The 23,399-nt window shown below is 47.9% G+C and overlaps 1 protein-coding gene across 1 annotated transcript in view; it reads right to left on the bottom strand.

Annotated features, from left to right (window-relative positions):
* LOC146808477 (transient receptor potential cation channel subfamily M member 2-like) overlaps positions 1 to 23,399 on the bottom strand; it is a 1,642,641-nt gene that overhangs the window by 442,691 nt on the left and 1,176,551 nt on the right. Inside the window, exon 18 of the mRNA XM_085623575.1 lies at positions 2,886 to 3,102. Coding sequence (XP_085479701.1) covers positions 2,886 to 3,102 — 217 coding nt within the window. The remainder of the gene's footprint in view (positions 1 to 2,885; positions 3,103 to 23,399) is intronic.

Raw genomic sequence — 23,399 nt, 5'->3', positions numbered from 1 at the left:
GTGCCAGCTGCACAGGATGGGGTGTGACCACTTGTATGGCGGTATTCGGAGTGGTGGCAGTAGAGGACCCCCCAAAGGTAAACGTAGGCGGCCTCAGCAGACCTTCTTGCACGACTCTGGGGCTAGGGGTGGTTCCCCAAGGACTGGTAACCCCGGATGCCATTTGACCCTGTAGGGCAGTTATATCATGGCGTAAACTGTGGTTCTCGGCTTGCATGGCAGCCAACATGACTGCTATGTCCTGTAATGTAACCTCCGGGTCGCCCATGTCGTCTGGGTGGAATAGTAAACGTGGGCTTCGAATTCTGTCGGGTACCCCACAAGACTTACCTCTGCTTGTGAAGCAATTCCGCATAGACGACAAGAGCTCCCGCCCCTGTACCCACCTGACCCTCGTGGAATACGGACCCAAAAGGGAGGAGATGGACGCAGGGATAGGAGCCAAAAAGGAACGTAGGCTTGAGGAGTGGGGGTGGCACTTGCAGGATATCTCGTGGGCAACTGGAAACAGAAAAAGGACCTGATTGGTAAAGAACCCCACTATGTTTTACATAACCCTTAAAAACACACACAAACGCTCTCCTGCCAGGAACTCACCAGTGCTGTGGTGTAGACCACGTCACTTGAGACATCAGTGCTGCCAAGAAGGATAATCCATGTGAGGCGCTCCCCAAGAAGAACCAAAGGAAAAGGCGCTCCTGCGCAGCGTGTCCACACCTATCTCTTGGGCACACTAAAGTGGGGACGGCCCTGAAAGGTAAACGAAAGACTATGACTCCAGCCCTGTGGAGCTATCTCTAGTTCTGGCGCTCCTGCGCGATGGGGAAAACAACACGACAGCAAACCAAATCCAAAATAAGGCACTCCTTGTGCAGGAAACCCTTCACCTCATTCAGTGCGCTGGCGAGGTAAGGATCATAGTAGGCGGACCATGAAAGCCCGGGAATGGCGCTCCAGCGTGGTGCCCTACGTAGAAACACAAGCGCTCCTGCGCGGACACAAGCAACCAAGAATTAGCGCTCCAGCGCGGTCACGAAGTCAAAAACAAATGATAGTGCTCCTGCGCAAACACAAGCAAACAAGAATTAGCGCTCCAGCGCGGTCGCCAAGCCAAAACAAATGATAGCGCTCCTGTACGGACACAAGTAAACAAGTATTAGCGCTCCGGCGCGGAGAGGAATCAAACTAACAGGAATACGGAAGAGTCTGGCTCAGGAAGACTGCAACTCGTCTTCAGGGGAATCCGGAAGGATTCGAAGCACGGAGCCGGCGGGAAACGCGTTGTTTAAGCGTTTCCCCCGGAAGTGCTTCTGAGACTTGTCGTCCGTTGCGAAGGACTGGACCGGGGCTCTGCTTCCACCCGGAAGTGAGTATTCCGGCTTCTTTGTGTGTGTTTTTGCGGGAGAGCGGGGAGCGGCAAGCGCCGCAAATCTGACAATCACAGAGTTGACTTCTAAGTGGCATCCCCTTTATTTGTCTTGGTGGGGCCGCTTAGACACTATAAAGATGATGTTGACCCCTATAGTACTATATACCATCTCAAATATTCCGCTTCCCATTACTTCTAAATTATTTTAAAAAATTAATTCTATTCTATCCTCCTTTTTATGGAATAATAAGAAATCTCGGATGTCTTTACCTAAACTAACCCGTCCTAAAACAGAAGGTGGAGTTAATTTCCCAGACTTCCAGGCATATCACAAAGCTTTCCTTTTGCGTCAGGCCTCTTTATGGTTGCTTGACTCTGCGGCGGATTGCCCTCTCTGGCTTTCAATTGAACGCCTATTCATATATCCTTACTCACTTTGTGAATACCTTGCTTTCTCACGTAAGCCGCAATCTGTTTCCACTCCTATACTGAAGCATACTTCTAAATTACTAAATTGTCCTCCTAGCCCTACTCCTTCTTATAGAGATTCTTTTTGGAATTCTACAATTTGGCATAATAACGCCCTCTTGATCCATAATAGACCCTTTTATTGGAAGACTTGGAGAGCTCGGGTCTGATTTGGATTCATCAATTATTCTTGGACTCAAGTGTTTGACTTTTGCTAAGCTCATGCAGGTTTTCCAATTACCGACTTCTTTTATTCATAAATACAATATACTCAAACAAGTTGTATTGCAAGCCTATTCTCTTCAACCTGACGTGCCCATCATTACCACTAATTCAGAATCCTTTTTAAGACTTACTACCTTGTTATTGACCAAACCTAATGCCTCTTCCATTTACAAGCATCTACAAGGCAGTGACACTGATAGACAGAAAACAAAAACTGAAAAGGCAGGGGAAAATGACTTCGAGGTATGCTAGCCACTCGCACTTTGGAAGGGCATCTGGTCTAAATTACGTAAGACCTCCAGAGCAGCAAACACCACACAAACACTATTTTTCATTTACAATAGACTTTTGTTCACTCCAGCCAGTTTATTTAAATGTTTTCCAACCACTCCAAACACATGTTGGACCTGTTCTTCCCCTAATGCTGACCTGTTTCACATGTTATTCATTTGTCCACAGGTACAATTTTTTGGGAAACAAGTATGGTCACAAATCAACCAGATATATGATACGACATTTCCCTTCTCTATCACTCATGTCTTTTTGGGCATTCTTTCTTCTATTTGGGATGGGAGTTACACAATGGAACAGAGAAACTCTGACATGACCACTGTAATCAGAGCACAAGACCCTCGGGCAAAACAAAGTTTGTTGAGTGGTTGCAAAGCTCGACTTGTCGATGGAGGCTCTAATTGGGAAACCTCGCAGCCAGCAGACATCTGCGTCCTGAGACAAGCGACTGGAACAAGGTGTCACAGAAAGAACAATACTATGCAGTATGACATGACGTGTGCGATGTTAGTGTGTTTCGGGGTTTCCTCACCTGCCGCAGTTCCTCACAGAATAAGCTGCCGACCCAGACGTCGAGCAGGATCTCTCTCCAGGAAGGGGTAGGCTGGAAATCCATCATCAGAACATAGGCAAAGAGCAAGAGGAAGCCAATGTATGAGCCCACGTTCAAACAGAAGACCACCACTGGAGCAGTGTAGAAACCATACAGGCGCTTGCAACAGGGCAGTGCGCACGACTCCTTCTGTTTGCTGGAGAGGAGAGTGACAGCAGTGTCAGTGAATTCACAATAACAATCCAATCCATACTATCTTCTAGGCAGGTTCACAATAGCTCACCTCCATCTCTCACAACCCCCACTCCATCACAAACAGCTCTGCTCCGAGCCTTGTGACCAGCTCTCACAACCCTCCCTTCATCGCAAACAGCTCTGTTCCAAGCCTTGTGACCAGCTCTCACAACCCCCCTCCATCGCAAACAGCTCTGTTCCGAGCCTTGTGACCATCTCTCACAACCCCCCTCCATCACAAACAGCTCTGCTCCGAGCCTTGTGACCAGCTCTCACAACCCCCCCTTCATCGCAAACAGCTCTGTTCCAAGCCTTGTGACCAGCTCTCACAACCCCCCTCCATCGCAAACAGCTCTGTTCCGAGCCTTGTGACCATCTCTCACAACCCCCCTCCATCACAAACAGCTCTGTTCTGAGCCTTGTGACCAGCTCTCACAACCCCCCTCCATCGCAAACAGCTCTGCTCCGAGCCTTGTGACCAGCTCTCACAACCCCCCCTTCATCACAAACAGCTCTGTTCCGAGCCTTGTGACCATCTCTCACAACCCCCCCTCCATCGCAAAGAGCTCTGTTCCGAGCCTCGTGACCAGCTCTCACAACCCTCCCCTCCATCACAAACAGCTGTGTTCCGAGCCTTGTGACAAGCTTTCTCAACCCCCCCTCCATCGCAAACAGCTCTGTTCCGAGCCTTGTGACCAGCTCTCACAACCCCCCCCTCCATCGCAAACAGCTTTGTTCCGAGCCTCGTGACCAGCTCTCACAAACCCCCTTCCTCCCCAATGTGATTTTCAATGACCCACAGGCTGTGGCCCACCCCGGAGTCATTTTAAATAAGAAATGGATGTTATCTACCATTTTTCTTGTTTTGCAGCAATCCTGCAGGAGTACTGCGGATCATGACAAAAATAAACCTCAAAAACATTTTTTCATTAATTTTTGCCGAAGGGGTCTCCTGCCCTGCCTCCTTAAATTAGATCTAGCTTCCTGACAAAGTTTGTGACATAACCTGCGTATTATTGAAGGAGAAACCCCAATTTAAACGTAGTCAAGTCATGTTGATAAGATTACAACTCAGCTATTAAGAGGAGGAAACTCAAGTTAAGGCAAGAAGCTTGGGAAGATCTGGTGGACTCTTGTAATTCCACATCCTGCTCCAAATTCTGGGAAATAATAAACCAACTCATCTTAGCACCATTCTTGAGGAGAGCTATTTCTCAGTTTATGAATCCAGAGTCCTGGCTCAAGTACTACGCAGCCATTTATGATGCCCCTGTTCTCAATGGCCCCATGGATGTGCAGTTGGACAAGCCTTTGCCTTCTTCCACAGTCCCACAGTTGTCATTTAAGGGCCGATTTCAATCTCGTTAGGAAGCCCTCCAGATGGGTTGCGGAACGAGCAAATCTGATTTGCAGCCTATGTTTCCGACCGAATCTTCCCCCGTTATGAACAACCAAGTACGATGCGAAGATCTCGTCCGCGTTGACCGAATCATTTCCGAACCCAATCCTGTCGGTCCAACTCATTTGCAGCCGAATCATGCCGCGCAATGGAGCTGGCTTCCGAACGAGTACGATGCACAATTCGGACAGCTGTATCGACTCGGTCTCAGCGAGACAAAACAGCTGTGGGAATCGGACTTTGAGGGGCTTTAGCGGGCCCCCCTTTACCCGTGACCCTCCGAATCGGTCCCGTGAGGGTAACCATGGGTGCCCCCTTTCCATGCATGCACAGTGCCCACCATAGGGTGTACGCTTTTCCCCACCCACCCCTTTTTGCTATGGGACATGTGTAGTATACGGGCTCCCATAGAGTTCATTGAGAGTCCGAGCGAACCAAGTCCGTCACCATACGGGTGCATCGGAATCGGTTGCTCCCACTCGTGGAGCTCAATTTGCTAGGAAAGCTCTCCGTATCCGAGTCGTACGGAGGGCTTTCCTAGTGGGATTGTACTCAACCTATTATCTAGGAAGAGGTCGGGGTGCCATTATCAATTTTCAAAAGAAAAAAAGCCCATGGCCCGGCACTGCTTGATGTACTTAAATCCAGCATTGACCTATGGGTAATCCTTTCAACTCTCTATATTAATACAGCCATCAGGTACAGACTTCTGCCCTTGTTATCAAATTACATCATTATCCCATTTTTGAAAAAAGTTAATAATGATGGCCTCTGCTATCGGCCCAGCTCTGTGATTGATTCTATTGTCAAACTGATTGGGATATTCCTATTGAGCAGATTAACTGCAGGGCCAATGACCATCAGCTCCTGTCCGATGTACAACATGGTCTTCAGCCAAGCAACGAAAAATGGATCAAGGTCTGAACTTTTATTTACTGATAACTAGGTATAATAAGGCAAAGGAGGGCTCCCTCCATCTGAGGTTCATGGATTTAAGTTCAGCTTTCAACAAGGTTAGTAGGACCAAGCTCTGGAACATAATGCTGGGCATGGGTTTTGATAAAACTGTAGTTGCATTTTTAAATGATCTACAATCTGACCTCCGTTATGGGCCCACAGGGGAGTGTAGAACTAAACTTGCCCTGAATAGAGGGGTCACACAAAGTTGCATACTGGTACCTTTTTTATTTATCTTAGACATAAATAATTTGTATAAGGCCCTTTGTGAGGAAGTGCAAGATCTACCTGTGGTATACAGGCAGCCTATACCTGTTTTACTTTATGCTGATGACCCTATCCTGATTTCTAGAACTGCTCTAGGTCTGCAGTGACTCTTAAACAATTTTGTTGATTTTATGGACAACCTTGATCTCACCACAAATCATACCAAGTGAAACATTAGTAGAAATGGGGTTTCTAGTTGGCAGGGGTAGGCGCCCAGCCCAAGTGAAGATTACCACTCTAGCCAGAGTAAGTGAGATACACAGTTAAAGATAACCTATGCTCAACCTACAGTAGCCTGGCACAAAGCAGTCAGGCTTATCTAAAGAGGCAATGTGCACAGTATTTGTGCAACACACACACACAATCACACAATGAAAAGACCACAAAAAGACTCCCCACAGGTTTAGGAAAATAAACAATATTTTATAAATAAATCAAAACGACACAAATTCAATAGGAAGAAGCCGAGTTATGAATTTTTAAAGAATAAAAAGAGTTCTAGCGCTTACAAGCAATAAGCTTTAATCGGGGTTATCTGTTCGCGTGATCCAGGGTAAAATCAACAGTTCAGACTCACTGCAATTGAGTGCAGGCTGGGGACAAGAGCCACGCAGACCCAGTAAACCAAGTACCTTGATCCTGGCACAACAGCGAGATGCGGGGTGTAGACGAGCGATGTGTCGAGGGGATGTTTCGATCTCTCCAAGTTGCTGTGACAATAATAAGCGGCTCTGATCTTCAGGCTCCTATGGTGAAGAGTTGGTTCGAGAGCGGTGTGCTGGTTCTACTCCAGTAGCAGGGTCGATGTACAAATTCTACTCCAAGCAGACTGGAGATGCTCCAATTTCTTGGTTAAAGAATCTGGGTACATTTCCAGTAAACCAGGGACAACAGCAGGGGTACAGACTTTGATATCCCTGAGTCTCAAGCAATAGGTGGCAACATAACAAGCCCTTGAAGATGATTTTATTTGCGAGGCAGAGTCCAACTCTCACTCAGCAGGGTCATAGAACAGCAGGCAGCAGGGCAGCACAACAGAAAAGCAGTCCAGTAGAGTGACAGTACTTGATGCAACACAGCAATCCTTCTTACAGAGTCCAGTTGTAGGTCCAGAAGGGTCTGATTTGGTGATGTCAGAGACCCAGCTCTTATAACCACATGTGCCTTTTGAAGTGGGGGTGACTTCAAAGAAGGATCTTTGAAGTGCACAAGTATCCTTTCTTCCTCACCAATGGCCCAGGGCTACCAGTATGGCGTAATCAGCCCTTTATGTGGAGACAGGGACTGTCTATTTACGTGTCATCCCCACCCATCCTCTCCTGCCCAGGAATAGCAGTCAAAATGCAGATGAATGATCAGACACACCTAACCCTCATGTGTTTGTGGCTGTCTGAAGGGAATGCACAAAGGGTAGCTATCACACACCCCAGACATGTATTGGAGACAGGTTGCAGGCACACAGAGCTGTAAGAGCAAAGATGTGCCCACTTTCTGAAAGTGGCATTTCTGAAATAGTAATGTTAAATCTGACTTTACCAGTAAAGAGGATTTATCATTGCCATTCCAAAGATATGAAACATGACAGAGCAACTCCTTTCTAATCAGAAATTATAACTTAAAAGTGTATTAAGGAATTCCTAATGTTAACCTATAAGAGGAGTAGGCCTCACAGTAGTGAAAAATGAATTTGGTGATTTCACTACCAGGACATGTGAAACCTAAAAATACATGTTCTTCCTTTTTGCTTACACGGACCCTGTCCAATGGGCTACCTAGGTCCTAAATGAAGGGTAACCTATGTGTACTAAAAGGGGAATTTAAGGCTTGGCCATGGGTTTTAAATGCCAAATGGAGGTGGCAGTAAAACTGGACACACAGGCTCTGCAGTGGCAGGCCTGAGACATGTTTCAAGGGTTACTTAGCGCCTAGCACAATTAGTGCTGCAGGCCCACTAGTAACATTAAACGTACAGGCCCACGGCACATATAGTGCGCTTACTTAGGGACTTATAAGTAAATTAAATATGCCAATTGTGGATAAGCACCACATTTTAAGGCAAGAGTATATGCAATTTTAGCACTGGTTAGCAGTGGTAAAGTATCCAGACTCCTAAAGCCAACAGAAATAAGGTCAGAAAAAGAGGAAGAGGACAGCAAAATGTTTGTGAGTGAGTCTGCACAAAAGGCGAGGTGCAACCAACATCACAGTATTTGGTCCTAAAAACACTAGAAGCAGATCCCATTATATTGAAGGCAATAAGCTCAGCAAGGTAAAGAGATTCCCTTACTTCAAGGTTCTCTTTGCCTCCTCCCTTTGTTGGTCCCCTATGACCAGCACCACAAGACATGTTTATCAAAAAGTCTTGCTTTGGTTTTTATTTTGTTTCTGAAATAGGGTGCAAATGTGTACCAGCTGTGATAAAAATCTATCAAGCTAAATGTTTAACTCTTTTGTCTTATTGCGGTGAGGTTTAGGGGTATTGCAAAATAATCGCAATGACAAAATATAGAGAACAGATTTCTTAAGCGTTTGTTTTCATTGCCTTGCACTGGTCAGTGTGATCGCTCTCCCTTCCCTCATGCAGCTCCACCACTGAGTACTACCCTTGAACCCTGAGCTCACTGTTGCAGGGTATTCGAGGCCCTCCTCCACCCACAGGCCCCTGCCTGCGCCTCATCCCTGGTGGTCCAGTGGGAGAGCACTCTGCTCTTCTGTTGTTCTGCCTCTCTTGCCTCTTTCCTCTTTATCATCCTTCTATTTTAATCTTCCTTCTCTTTCTGTTACCTTGTCTTTGTTTCTTTTTTTCCTAAGCAGTTTTTCCAATGCTTTTCCCCTGCTGACCCCATGGCCCCTTCTCCCTCCAGTGTGTCCTTCCCATCTCCCAGCTGACCATCCCTCCCCCCAATCGCTACTTAATGGCGGCTGCCATGCAGCCCCTGGCATGCCAAATGCAAGCTTGTCTGTGCCCCTCCCCGCCCCGACCAGTGCCAGGGACCGTGGTCCCCTGACCCGCCTCAGCTACGATTCCAGCACCCTCCATGCTTTCAACCCCGGACGCAGCATCAACTGCCAGTTTTCAACGCTGAGCAAAACCCAAGGGCCGCTCTCCTGTCTACACTGCCACTAAACCTTAACCAACCTCTGTACCCCAGCAGCAGGCCCCAGCCTTCCGGCATTCACTATTCACAAACCTCATCTGCATCCTCCTCAACGTGCATCCATACACAAGCACGCAATAGAAATCTGGGAACTCCTCAATACCTACACGCCCGATGGCGCCTTCCTCACAGAAACCTGGACCAACGCCAACTCTGAGCCCGACTATCGCCACCGCCATTCCCAAATGAATACACCGCCCCAACGCACACAGCGGGACATAAGTCCCACCCCATCTTGGCAAAAAGAAACAGAATCTCCTAAAGACACACCATGGACATGCTCTGGACAGATCCCCACTGCCTCCACTTCTCCTTCAAAAAACCCACCATACACAAGCATGCCCACCGCCTCCCTCATAGAAGCTGGAACAAAGTCACTGAGGACCAGCTCACCTGCTCCCTCATCAGCACCCCACCACCGACTACGTCAGACGCAAACACCGCAGCACGCAACCTCCACAGCTGGATCACGAACTGTGCCGACACACTCGCCCCCCCTCAAGAAAGTCACAGGAAGACATACCAAGAAAGCAAGCTCGTTCACCCCTGCACTCCAACAATCCAAACGCTCCTGCCAATGACTCGAAAAGACATGGAGGAACAACAAAACCTCTGAAAATGTGCGCTGCCTACAGAGCAGCCACCACCGCACAACACCAACTCATCAAATCCACAAAGAAGAAATACCTCCAAGACAGAATCCTCACCAACGCTCATAATACCAAAGAACTCTTCTCACTCATCAAGGAATTTTCCAAACCCTGCAGCAATAGACGCCCCATCCTCCCAAAACCTCTGCAACAGACTCCGCAGCTTTTTCCACCTCAAGAATAAGATGTTCTAAGACAACTTCGATAACCAAGACCTCCGGGCCGCTCCAGCTCTCCCTCCTAGCAATGCTGCCCAACATACTCTGCTCTATTAGACCCCACTCATGACAGAAGACACCTTAAAGACCATGAAGAGCATCCACTCCAGAACACTTTCAAACCCCTTCCCAACCCACATATTCCACAGAGCCGACACGGCCATCGCACCCGAACTACGTCAGACGATCAACTGCTCCCTCGGGATGGCCACATTCCCCGATGAGTGGAAACAGGCTAAAGGGAACCCCCTCCTGAAGAAACCCTTGACAGAACTAGACAGACCTCAAGCCTATCTCCCTACTTCCAATCGCAAACAAAGTCATTGAAAATGCTGTCAACACCCAGCTAGCAAACTTTATTGAAGCTAACAATGTCCTGGACATCTCCCAATCCGGATTCCGCAGCAACCACAGCATCAAAACCGTCCTACTCACTGCCACCGACGACATCTGCTCCCTCCTCGACCGAGGCTAAATGACAGCCCTCATCTGCCTGGGCCTCTCGGCTGCCTTTGTCTCTGTCTCCCACCGCACACTAGCCACCAGAATCCATGACGCCGATATCCGTGGAAAGACCCTCGACTGGATATGCTCATTTCTCGCTGGCAGAACTCAGCGAGCCAGACTCCTGCCCTACCTCTCGGAACCAACAGAAACCAACTGTGGAGTGCCCCAGGGATCCTCCCTCTGCCCCATCTTCTTCAACATCTACATGGGCCCTTAGCAACCATCGTTAGAGACCACGGGCTCAACATTGTCTCCTACGCTGACGACACCCAGCTTATCCAATCCCTCACCAACAAACCCAACTTCAGCAAACACAAGTTCCAAGAAAGGGATGAAAGCCGTCACCACCTGGAAGAAGAACAGCTGCCTGAAACTTAACTCTGCGAATACAGAAGTCATCATCCTTGGCACTACCCCCTCCGCATGAGACGACTCTTGGAAACCCGCCCACCCAGATGGACCATGCACAAAACCTCAGCATCATACTGACTCATTGCTAATAATGTACCGCCAGATCAACCCCGTATCCTCAACCTGCTTCAACACACTCTGCATATTCCGAAAGACTTCAGATAGATCCCGCCCGAATCCTGAAAAACTGTTACACACGCTCTCATCAGTAGCAGACTGGACTACAGCAACGCTCTCTACACTGGAATCAACAAGAAACTACTTGGAGAACTCCAGACCGTCCAGAAAGTCACAGTCAGACTGATAATAGACATCCCCCCGTCACAGCCACATCACCCAACACCTCTACGATCTCCACTGGCTCCATGTCAAAAGAAGAATAACCTTCAAACTCCTCACTCACACATACATGGCCCTCCACAACACTGACCAACATACCTGAACAACTGCCTTTCCTTCCACGCACCCAAAAGACACTTCCGATCATCTGACCTCTTTCTGACCACTGTTCCAAGCATCTAAAAGTCCAGAACGGGAGGAAAGTCCATTTCCTACCTCGCAGCCAGGGCCTGGAACGACCTCCCCCTCCACCTCCGACAAGCTCCCACACTGCTTCTGTGCAGGAAGGACCTCAAGACCTGGCTCTTCGGATGACCCTAGTACTCAACGAAGCCACCCCCAGCACCTTGAGAACCTAGCAGGTGAGTAGTTGTGCTTTACTTACCCCTGATTGATTGATTGATTGCAGTGTGCTCTCCTTTAATGTTCACGAACAACTAGCTATTGGCTATGTTTCTGAATTCACTTAGCTTAGCCCCCTGTGTGGTTAGCTGTCTGGGTCAATAAAGATCTTGAGCTCAACAAAGTTATCATCAAAGATTGCCAAAACTTTCACTAAGCCAATAGAATTCCTTGGCTTAAATATGCCTGGAGTGGCTTGATAAACTAGGATGTCCCGATTTGTTCATCAACCCGAAACCTAGAGCTAGGACTGATATTACCTGGGTTAGGAAAGCATTCATGTCATTAAAATCTGAAGTAAGAGAATCTAGAGATTTGATTCTGCTTTGGTGAGATCTTATGCCCTGGTTCAAACTTCCCTTTCTTTGGAATCTGATTTAAATTATGGGCTGTTGCTTTTGACTAACTCATATCAGATTTACCTTGATACATCAGCTGTTACATGTTCCAAAGAATTGGGTGAAGAATAAATTAGATATTACCTATCAATGTGACTGTTATATTCCCTTAGCTGTACCCAAGTAGAGAAGCGACCTTTTGCCTACAATGTCCTACCTTTCACAGAATAATGATTCCAGCAGTGACCTTTTACCCAGTTACATGCAGAACAAATATTGAATAGTTTCTCTGAAGTTGGCTTCATTTATCATGCATGAGGATTCTTACAATCATATCTTAATCCTTTGCACATGATGTACATAACAGAATTAACATACCCTGTACTAAAGTCATTGCCTTCTTATTCTACGGGAGACAGGGCTGTTTTGCATAGTTGCAATTATTGATTTAGACTGATTTGCATAATCGCAACCATAACCAGGCCTGGGCGTAGTTCGCAGAGTTTTGCTATGTGGAACTCCGCGAAGGTACAAAAAAACTCTGCGAAGTTCCGCGATAGGCGGAGTGTAGTGCGACTGCAGTTTGTGCTGGTATTCCTGCCGCTCGGGTAGAAACTCTACCAAAGCAGAAGCTCGCGCTCGTGAACTTACCATTTGCGATCGCGAACTTACCGATCGTGAGCGGGGAAAAAACTCCTCTGCACATCATGAAGCGGAGTTTTCTGCACTCCACGAGCTCCACAGAGTGCGGAGTGCAGAAAACTCCGCAAACTTCGCAAATGGAGCAAAGTTCACTGCCCAGGCCTAACCATAACATCATCAATCAAGGTAGAACTCCAGAGGCTACCTTCTGGTATAAAAGAACCACACCTTCGATAGGTAGCTAGAGGAAGCACTTCGGCTGATACCGAGGGTCCTGCATGCTGAGGCTTCAGCACGCAGGGGTCTGACATCTCTGTGAGGGGTGTCCAACTTGGGACCAAGACTGGGTCCTTTATTCTCTCCCATCAGGTAATGGGGTGTGGTCTTTCCTAAGGAATTCTTGGCCTTACACCTACATACATGCTTGGTGCACTTAGGTAGGTTTGCATCATAGGAGTACTCAGATTACTGTCATGTTTATATATCTGCATATATTCACTGTTTTAGCACCATGGTAGAACTCTACCTTCTATTTATGATTTTAGTGCTTGTAATCATTTTCATTTGCTTTGGTCTCCTGATTGTTGAAGCACAGATATTTTAGACTAGAATGACGCCGGTTCTATAAATGCTTATTGAAAATATGCCACTGTGTATTCTTTATATCTCTCTGAGAGTAAGTGAGCACGAGTGACTGAGTGAAAAGTAGTGTACTGTTTCCACAATCCATGAGGGGTCAGTTTTGTCATGTTCAGTGGTTGCCAGAAACTATTCGCTCCCTGGTAAGTTACGAGGGGCTTATGGTGGCACTGTGATCTAGCTGGCCTATAGGCTGTCAAATCCAGAGGGGGCACCCGGGACCAGTCTTGGTACCATATTGGTCTATCGCTCCCCAGGTTATATGGGAGATGTCATTTCATTTAATCTCATCTCTTGATCAAGTGCTAGCCTGTAGTTCTCATGCTAATTTTACAGTGCTTGAGGTCTTTAAAATCTACTTAGACATGGTAGAGGAGCCCTTCACAATGCGAATAATGGAGACATTAGCTTAATTTAGTCAGTGCCTGTAGGCAGCATACCTACATAGCGGGTCATGCTATAGATGGTGTGTTTTCTGACATAACGCTCAAAGTGGAACCTCCTCAGTCAATGCTATGGTCGGATCACTTTCTTCTGTCTTTTGCGTGGCAGTTTGAGTATTTAAAGGTTGCCGGTCCTCCCCTGCCACAGAATTATTATAGATGCTGGAGTAGGGTGCCCTTGAATGAGTTGAGGAGTACCCTGCAGATTCATTACCGGTTATTCCTGACCCCGTTAAGGATGGGGACACTACAGTTAGTTCATGGTTTAGGAGAACGCTGACACAGTAACCCCCTTCAGGGCCCCGAAAAAGTTACCAAAACTCGGTCAGCGTGTTGGTTCTCGCTTCACTTGGCTTCTGAAAGAGCAGTACATAAGAAATTAGAAAGTCTTTGGCTGCACTCGTATCAGGACGCGGATGAAGTCCGCAAAAACACAGCTTTGAAATCGTACCATAGAAATGTTAAGAAGACCTGTAGCACCTTTTATATACAGTGTATCAGGGAGGTGGAGAATGATGAAAAGGAGATTTCTAATATTATGCTATCTTTACAGACCCTAAATTTACTTCTCCCCCATTGGAGCATAGTCAGTTCCTATGCTGCAGTTTGAGTGATTTTTATTAACTTATTTATTTTTTTGAGGAGAAAATCATCAGAATTCAGCTCTTATCTGTCCAGGGGGAATAAGACGCTGGAAGATTTAAAATTAGGAGATCCACTTGGCTTTATATTACAGTCGATATTGTCAAACTTTCTGATGCCATCAATGGAGGAGGTGACTACTTCGATTGTGAATCGTAGGTCTGGGTTTCCAATAGATACCATTCCGCCTCAAAATTCCATTGCAGGCGTTATTTTTCCACTGTATCACGAATTATTCGTGATCTCCTTTCAGTCCGGGGTAGTAAAGTTAACTGGCAAAGAGCCACTGTGATCACTTTATTGAAAAAGTTCAACACTGACCCCGGATCCTTGGCTAAATATGGGCCAGTGTCATTACTTCCAGTAGCCACTAAAGTGCTTGAGAAGGTGTTAAATCATCAACTGACCACCTTCTTGATGGAGAATCTACTCCACCCCTCTCAGTCAGGCTTTTGCGCCAGACACAGCACCAAGTCCATACTGTTAAAGGTCTCAGAGTCCATTAACTTTAGTTTGGATTCAGGCCTTAATGTGGCTTTGGTGCTGTTGGACTTGTCAGCAGCGTTCAATACTGTGGATCATAACATCTTGCCACACAGGTTAAAACATTTGGGGGTTACAGGTTCTGCGCTGGACTGGCTGCGCTCCTTCCTGAAAGGAGGTGAGCAGGTGGTATGGCTGTAACCATATGCCTCAGGAAGAAACATGTTGAAGTGGGGGTTGCTGCAAGGCTCTCCCTTAGTCCCACTCTCTTCCACATTTATATGTTCCCTTAGGTAAATTTAGTGGAATCCTATCACCTCAAGATCATCTCATATGCGGATGATACTCAACTCCTGCTCACATATGATGGGGGCCCTGTGAAGGCAACGGTTGCATTTGCCAGCTGGATGTAGGCCCTTCTTGACTGGCTGAAGGCCAACAAATTGCAGTGCAATCCTGATAAGACAGAGGTCTTACTGTTTGGGTGGGACCCCCTTCTGGGAGGGACTGGTGCCTGGCCTGACAGTGTTCCTTTCTCCACCCTCTCCAATGAGGGTGGTTATGAATTTAGGTGTGATGTTTGATGTCCGGTTCAGTTATGAGGCACAGGTGTCAGCAGTTATGAAAACTTGCTCTTGGATTTTGTGTATGCTGAGGACATTCAGTCACACACACAGAGCAGATGCAGTGTAGGCTTCCCTCGTGGATACTGTAGGTGAGGCAGCTTGAACTCATTAACTATCTTCAGTCACACACACAGAGCAGATGCAGTGTAGGCTTCACTCATGAATACTGTAAGTGAGGCGGCTTGAATTCATTAGCATACCATCAGTCACACACACAGAGTAGATGTAGTGTAGGCTTCCCTCATGGAAACTGTAGGTGAAGCAGTTTGAACTCATTAACTACCATCAGTCATACACACAGAGCAGATGCAGTGTAGGCTTCCCTCATTGATACTGCAGGTGAGGTGGCTTGAACTCATTAACTACCATCAGTAACACACAGAGCAGATGCAGTGTAGGCTTCCCTCATGGATACTGTACCTTACGCGGCTTGAACTCATTAACTACCATCAGTCACACACACAGAGCAGATGCAGTGTAGGCTTCACTCATGAATATTGTAGGTGAGGCAGCTTGAACTCATTAACTACCATCAGTCACACACACAGAGCCGATGCAGTGTAGGCTTCCCCCGTGGGTACTGTAGTTGAGGCAGCTTGAACTCATTAACTACCATCAGTCACACACACAGAGCAGATGCAGTGTAGCCTTCCTGATGGATACTGTAGGTGAGGCGGCATAAACTCATTAACTACGATCAGTCGCACACACAGAGCAGATGCATTGTAGGCTTCCCTCATTGATATTGTAGGTGATGCAGCTTGAACTCATTAGCATACCATCAGTCACACACACAGAGCAAATGTAGTGTAGGCTTCCCTCATACAAACTGTAGGTGAGGCAGTTTGAACTCAATAACTACCATCAGTCATACAAACAGAGCAGATGCAGTGTAGGCTTCCCTCATTGATACTGTAGGTGAGGCAGCTTGAACTCATTAGCATACCATCAGTCACACACAGAGCAAATGTAGTGTAGGCTTCCCTCATAGAAACTGTAGGTGAGGCAGCTTGAACTCATTAACTACCATCAGTCACACACAAAGAGCAGATGCAGTGTAGGCTTCCCTCATTGATACTGTAGGTGAGGCGACTAGAACTCATTAACTACCATCAGTCACAGACACAGAGCAGATGCAGTGCAGACTTCCCTCATGGATACTGTATGTTAGGCGGCTTGAACTCATTAACTATCATCAGTCACACACACAGAGCAGATCCAGTGTAAGCTTCCCTCATGGATACTGTAGGTGAGGTAGCTTAAACTCATTAACTTACCATCAGTCACACACACAGACCAGATGCAGTGTAGGCTTCCCTCATAGGGACTGTAGGTGAGGCAGCTTGAACGCATTAACTACCATCAGTCACACACACAGAGCAGATGTAGTGCAGGCTTCCCTCGTGGATACTGTAGGTGAGGCAGTTTGAACTCATTAACTACCATCAGTCACACACGCAGAGCAGATGTTGTGTAGGCTTCCCTCACTGATACTGTCGGTGAGGCGGCTTGAACTCAATAACTACCATCAGTGACACACACAGAGCAGATGCAGTGTAGGCTTCTCTCATAGATATTGTAAGTGAGGCAGCTTGATCTTATTAACTACCATCAGTCACAGACACAGAGCAGATGCAGTATAGGCTTCACTCATTGACACTGTAGGTGAGGCGGCTTGAACTCATTAAATACCATCAGTAACACACAAAGAGCAGATGCAGTGTAGGCTTCCCTCGTGGGTACTGTAGGTGACGCAGCTTGAAGTCATTCACTACCATCAGTCACACATACAGACCAGATGCAGTGTAGAATTCCCTCATCGATTCTTTAGATGAGGCGGCTTGAACTCATTAGCATACCATCAGTCACACACACAGAGCAGATGTAGGGTAGGCTTCCCTCATGGATACTGAAGGTGAGGCGGCTAAAACTCATTAGTAGACCATCAGTCACACACACAGAGCAGATGCAGTGTAGGCTTCCCTTATGGATACTGTAGGTGAGGCTACTTGAAATCATTAACTACCATCAGTCACACACACAGAGCAGATGCAGTGTAGGCTTCCCTCATTGATACTGTAGGTGAGGTGGCTTGAACTCATCAACTACCATCAGTCACACACACAGAGCAGATGCAGTGTAGGCTTCCCTCATGGATACTGTAGGTGAGGCGGCTTGAATTCATAAGCATACCATCAGTCTCACACACAGAGCAGATATAGTGTAGGCTTCCCTCGTGGAAACTGTAGGTGAGGCAGTTTGAACTCATTAACTACCATCAGTCATTCACACAGAGCAGATGCAGTGTAGGCTCCCCTCATTGATACTGTAGGTGAGGCAGCTTAAACTCATTAACTTACCATCAGTCACACACACAGAGCAGATGCGGTGTAGGCTTCCCTCGTGGATACTGTAGGTGAGGCAGCTTGAACTCATTAACTGACCATCAGTCACACACACAGAGCAGATGCAGTTTAGGCTTTCCTCGTGGATACTGTAGGTGAGGCAGCTTGAGTACATTAACATACCATCAGTCACACACACAGAGCAGATGCAGTGTAGGCTTCCCTCGTGGGTACTGTAGTTGAGGTGGCTTGAACTCATTAACTACCATCAGTCACACACACAGAGAAGATGAAGTGTAGCCATCCCTAATAAATACTTTAGGTGAGGCGGCTTGAACTCATTAACTACCATCAGTCATACACAAAGAGTAGATGCAGTGTAGACTTTCTGATGGATACTGTAGGAGAGTCAGCTTGTACTAATTAGCATACCATCCGTCACACACACAGAGCAGATGCAGTGTAGGCTTCCCTCGTAGGTACTGTAGGTGAGGTGGCTTGAACTCATTAACTACCATCAGTCACACACACAGAGCACATGCAGTGTAGGCTTCCCTTATGGGTACTGTAGGTGTGGCGGCTTGAACTCATTAACTACCATCAGTCACACACGCAGAGCAGATGTTGTGTAGGCTTCCCACATGGGTACTGTAGGTGAGGCGGCTTGAAGTCAATAACTATCTTCAGTGACACACACAGAGCAGATGCAGTGTAGGCTTCTCTCATAGATATTGTAAGTGAGGCAGCTTGATCTTATTAACTACCATCAGTCACACACACAGAGCAGATATAGTGTAGGCTTCCCTCATGGATACTGAAGGTGAGGCGGCTAAAACTCATTAGTAGACCATCAGTCACACACACGAAGCAGATGCAGTGTAGGCTTCCCTCATGGATACTGTAGGTGAGGCTACTTGAAATCATTAACTATCATCAGTCACACATACAGAGCAGATGCAGTATAGACTTCCCTCATTGATACTGTAGGTGAGGTGGCTTGAACTCATCAACTACCATCAGTCACACACACAGAGTAGATGCAGTTTAGGCTTTCCTCGTGGATACTGTAGGTGAGGCAGCTTGAGTACATTAACATACCATCAGTGACACACACAGAGCAGATGCAGTGCAGGCTTCCCTCATGGATACTCTAGGTGAGACGGCTTGAGCTCATTAACTACCATCAGTCACACACACAGAGCAGATGCAGTGTAGGCTTCCCTCGTGGGTACTGTAGTTGAGGTGGCTTGAACTAATTGACTGCCATCAGTCACACACACAGAGAAGATGCAGTGTAGCCATCCCTCATAAATACTGTAGGTGAGGCGGCTTGAACTCATTAACTACCATCAGTCACACACAAAGAGTAGATGCAGTGTAGACTTTCTGATGGATACTGTAGGAGAGTCAGCTTGTACTAATTAGCATACCATCCGTCACACACACAGAGCAGATGCAGTGTAGGCTTCCCTCATAGATACTTTAGGTGAGGCGGCTAGAGCTCATTAACTACCATCAGTCACACACACAGAGCAGATGATGTGTAGGCTTCCCTCATGGATACTGTAGGTGAGGCGGCTTGAGTACATTAACATACCATCAATCACACACATAGAGCAGATGCAGTGTAGGCTTCCCTCGTGGATACTGTAGGTGAGGCAGCTTGAGTACATTAACATACCATCAATCACACACACAGAGCAGATGCAGTGTAGGCTTCCCTCATGGATACTGTAGGTGAGGCGGCTTGAACTCATTAACTACCATCAGTCACACACACAGAGCAGATGCAGTGTAGGCTTCCCTCGTAGGTACTCTAGGTGAGGTGGCTTGAACTCATTAACTACCATCAGTCACACACACAGAGCACATGCAGTGTAGGCTTCCCTCGTGGATACTGTAGATGAGGCGGCTTGAATTCATTAGCATACCATCAGTCTCACACACAGAGCAGATGTAGTGAAGGCTTCCCTCATGGAAACTGTTGGTGAGGCGGCTTGAACTCATTAACTACCATCAGTCACACACACAGAGCAGATGAAGTGTAGGCTTCCCTCATGGATACTGTAGGTGAGGCGGCTTGAACTCATTAACTATCATCAGTCACACACACAGAGCAGATGAAGTGTAGGCTTCCCTCATGGATACTGTAGGTGAGGCGACTTGAACTCATTAACTATCATCAGTCAACACACACAGAGCAGATGCAGTGTAGGCTTCCCTCATTGATACTGTAGGTGAGGCGGCTTGAACTCATTAACTACCATCAGTCACACACACAGAGCAGATGCAGTGTAGGCTTCTCTCGTAGCTACTGTAGGTGAGGCAGATTGAACTCATTAACTACCACCAGTCACACACACAGAGCAGATGCAGTGTAGGCTTCCCTTATGGGTACTGTAGGTGTGGCGGCTTGAACTCATTAACTACCATCAGTCACACACGCAGAGCAGATGTTGTGTAGGCTTCCCTCATGGGTACTGTAGGTGAGGCGGCTTGAAGTCAATAACTATCTTCAGTCACACACACAGAGCAGATGCAGTGTAGGCTTCCCTCACTGATACTGTCGGTGAGGCGGCTTGAACTCATTAAGTACCATCAGTGACACACACAGAGCAGATGCAGTGTAGGCTTCTCTCATAGATATTGTAAGTGAGGCAGCTTGAGTACATTAACATACCATCAGTCACAGACACAGAGCAAATGCAGTATAGGCTTCACTCATTGACACTGTAGGTGAGGCGGCTTGAACTCATTAACTACCATCAGTAACACACAAAGAGCAGATGCAGTGTAGGCTTCCCTCGTGGGTACTGTAGGTGACGCAGCTTGAAGTCATTCACTACCATCAGTCACACACACAGACCAGATGCAGTGTAGAATTCCCTCATCGATTCTGTAGGTGAGGCGGCTTGAACTCATTAGCATACCATCAGTCACACACACAGAGCAGATGTAGTGTAGGCTTCCCTCATGGATACTGAAGGTGAGGCGGCTAAAACTCATTAACTATCATCAGCCACACACACAGAGCCGATGCAGTGTAGGCTTCCCTCATTGATACTGTAGCTGAGGCGGCTTAAACTCAGGAGCATACCATCAGTCACACACACAGAGCAGATGCAGTGTAGGCTTCCCTCATGGGTACTGTAGGTGAGGCGGCTTGAACTCATTAACTATCATCAGTCAACACACACAGAGCAGGTATTTCCGCCTTAGTGACGAGGAACCCCCTGGGCAAGGGTAGTTCTCCCCACATTTCAGCTGGAGGGGACACGAGTTAGACCTGACACCTTGGCGTGAGTTTCCCTTCCACTTTTTGATGGTGTGCCTCGATTGTTTTGCTGGTGTTGTCCGCTCAGGGCGCTGCGCCACGGCTAATCCGTGCCGCAGCGCAAGTGCTCCCTAGATAAAGTGTTCATAATTGATATACATGATTGGTTTATTGGATTCACTGTCAGTCCCCAGTAAAGTGCACCCGGAGTGCCAGGGCTTGTGAATGCTATTGCCGCTAGTGGGCTGCAGCGCTGGTTGCGCCACCCACAACAGCGGCCAGGTAAAATGTGTCCTGGGTCTGCCACTGCAGACTCCGCGTGCAGTCCCGTACTGTCACGCTGGCTGGGCAAGTGCACACACTTGCCAGCCTCCAAAACCTTCCCTTTGCCTCATGTTAGTCACCCCTCTGGTAGGCCCACGGGCAGGGTGCGTTGTAGGTGTAAGGTAGGACAAGCCCTGGTTCTGTGGCCTGTCCTAATAGTGAATTGCTGCCATATTCGTGGTTCACTATTGCAAGGCTGCCTGTTTCCCTTAGGCCAGATGAGCGGCTGGAATTATTACATCCTATAATCCCAGCAGGCTCAGGGAACATGGTAGAGAGATATGTTTAGTATGCCTGAACTCGGAATGATAAAATACTTCTTGTAGTCAAGTTTATTTTACTATCCTGGGTTTGTAAATACGACTTTTAGAAAGTTAGTATTTACTCGCTTGACCACTTCAGCCCGGCTCTGCTGTGCGTGTATCTGACTGTCTGGGCTATGTGAGTGACAGGGCTGGGGGGATGACAGGTAGCGAATGGCAGGAGGACACCTTGGTGGGAGTTGGGGGTGCCCTTGGACTCTGAATAGGGCAGTGCTCCACCACCACAATGCTGGCTCCGCCCCCTGGGGAGCGGCTGATGACTCAGCCTGCACCTGGCCCAGGACGGGCGAAGCGCTGTCCACAAGGTGCTCCTGAAAGTACTTGTCCCCTGAATGCCGGCTCCACCTCCTGTGGAGCGGCTGATGTGCCTGCCCCTCACACTGAAAGCAGAAGTCAGAGTACCCCCAACAAAGTGCTCAGGACTGAGAACGGTTATGCGAAGGCCCCCCTGGCCTGAAAGAACAAAAGAAATGTGGTATAAAAGTAGGAGCCCTGCTCCTTGCAAATCAGAATCCTGTTTACCACAAAGAACCTCTGCCCGACTAGGAGGAGAAGAAGACGCTGGAAGGACTGGCCTGCTGCTTGCCTTGCTGAGAAAGGAGAGGAAAAGACTTGCTGAAAAGACTTTGCTACTTTGTGCTTGAACATTCTCCAAGGGCTTGATCTGAGCTTGCCCCCTGAACTGAACCCCAGGACCAGTGGGTTCTCTGTGCTTTTGCTCGTCCTCCAATTCGAGCCGTGTATGCATCCCGCTGGAAAGAGACTGCGCCCCTCATCGCCCCCTCCTAGGGCCGTGACACTCAGGAGCTTGCCTGCCTTCACCCCGTGAGAGCCCCGCTCCGTCCGGAGCCGCTCTCTGTCCCCGGGCTAGGTTGCCTGCGCCCCTGTCACCGCCTGCCACTGGAGTGCGCTGAACGCGCTGTCACCCCTCCTGCTGGAATCCATCCGACGATCGTGATCTACGCCGGGTCACCCCGCTGCACTGACCGTGCCCTGTGACCCCGCTTCGCTATCCCCGGACATCTCAGGCCGCGCTGCCCCCGCTGTGGAGACCCCCCTGCACCGCCGTGCTAAGGGTCGCTGGCCGCGCCTGCCTGCTGCCCACACCCGCTGATTGAGGATCCAAGAACACTTCCCCAAAGCCGAGAGTCGACCCGATCTGTGCCGACTCTCTCCTCGCAACAGTGCTACAGGAATTCCAGTATCGGGCTCGGGGCCCGCACCGCCTTACTTCCCCGTTAAATCCTCACCGCACGCCCGTCTCACCGCCGTTGCCCGGGAGCCACCGGGAAGAGCTGTGCACGGCGCAAGCGCGCCCACGACCGATGCGTGAGCCGCGGTAGGCCTGAAGTAAGTCAAGTCTGGAATCTCCCAAGTGACATTGAGAAACGACTAAAGAAGTGTTCGCGTAGAGAACTGTTTGCCTGCTTTATAATCTGGTGGCCTAGAAACAACGTTACTGGTCTTGTGATAAGTCTGCATATTGAGATAACTATTTTTATATAAAGAAACATATTTTCACCTACGTAAGCCTGGTGTCCGTTTCTGGGGGGATTGATGTGTTTACTGTGTGTGTGATTATAATTGCTTAACCAACAACGCCTGAAGAATCGCCTTGGCTGCTCACGCCACGCACCTAGAGGGTGAGCAAGGGTCATTCCCAAAGGGGTTATCCTTTGCCCTGATGTGGAGGAGAGGGTCACTGCTTGACACAAGGACATCCTTGCGCCAATCAGAGATTCCCGTCTCTAACATTGTTGGCAGCGGCTGGGATTTCGGATTTGCAGTCGTAATTTGCATACAGTGAACTATTAATCACCAGATAGTGAGAGCAGACCAAGTAACGCAGCCACAGGTTTTTAATTTTTGAAC

Source organism: Triturus cristatus, chromosome 8, assembly GCF_964204655.1.
Source record: "Triturus cristatus chromosome 8, aTriCri1.1, whole genome shotgun sequence".
NCBI lineage: Eukaryota > Metazoa > Chordata > Amphibia > Caudata > Salamandridae > Triturus > Triturus cristatus.
Note: the sequence above shows the minus strand (reverse complement) of the source record. Positions and strands in the feature narration are given on the sequence as shown.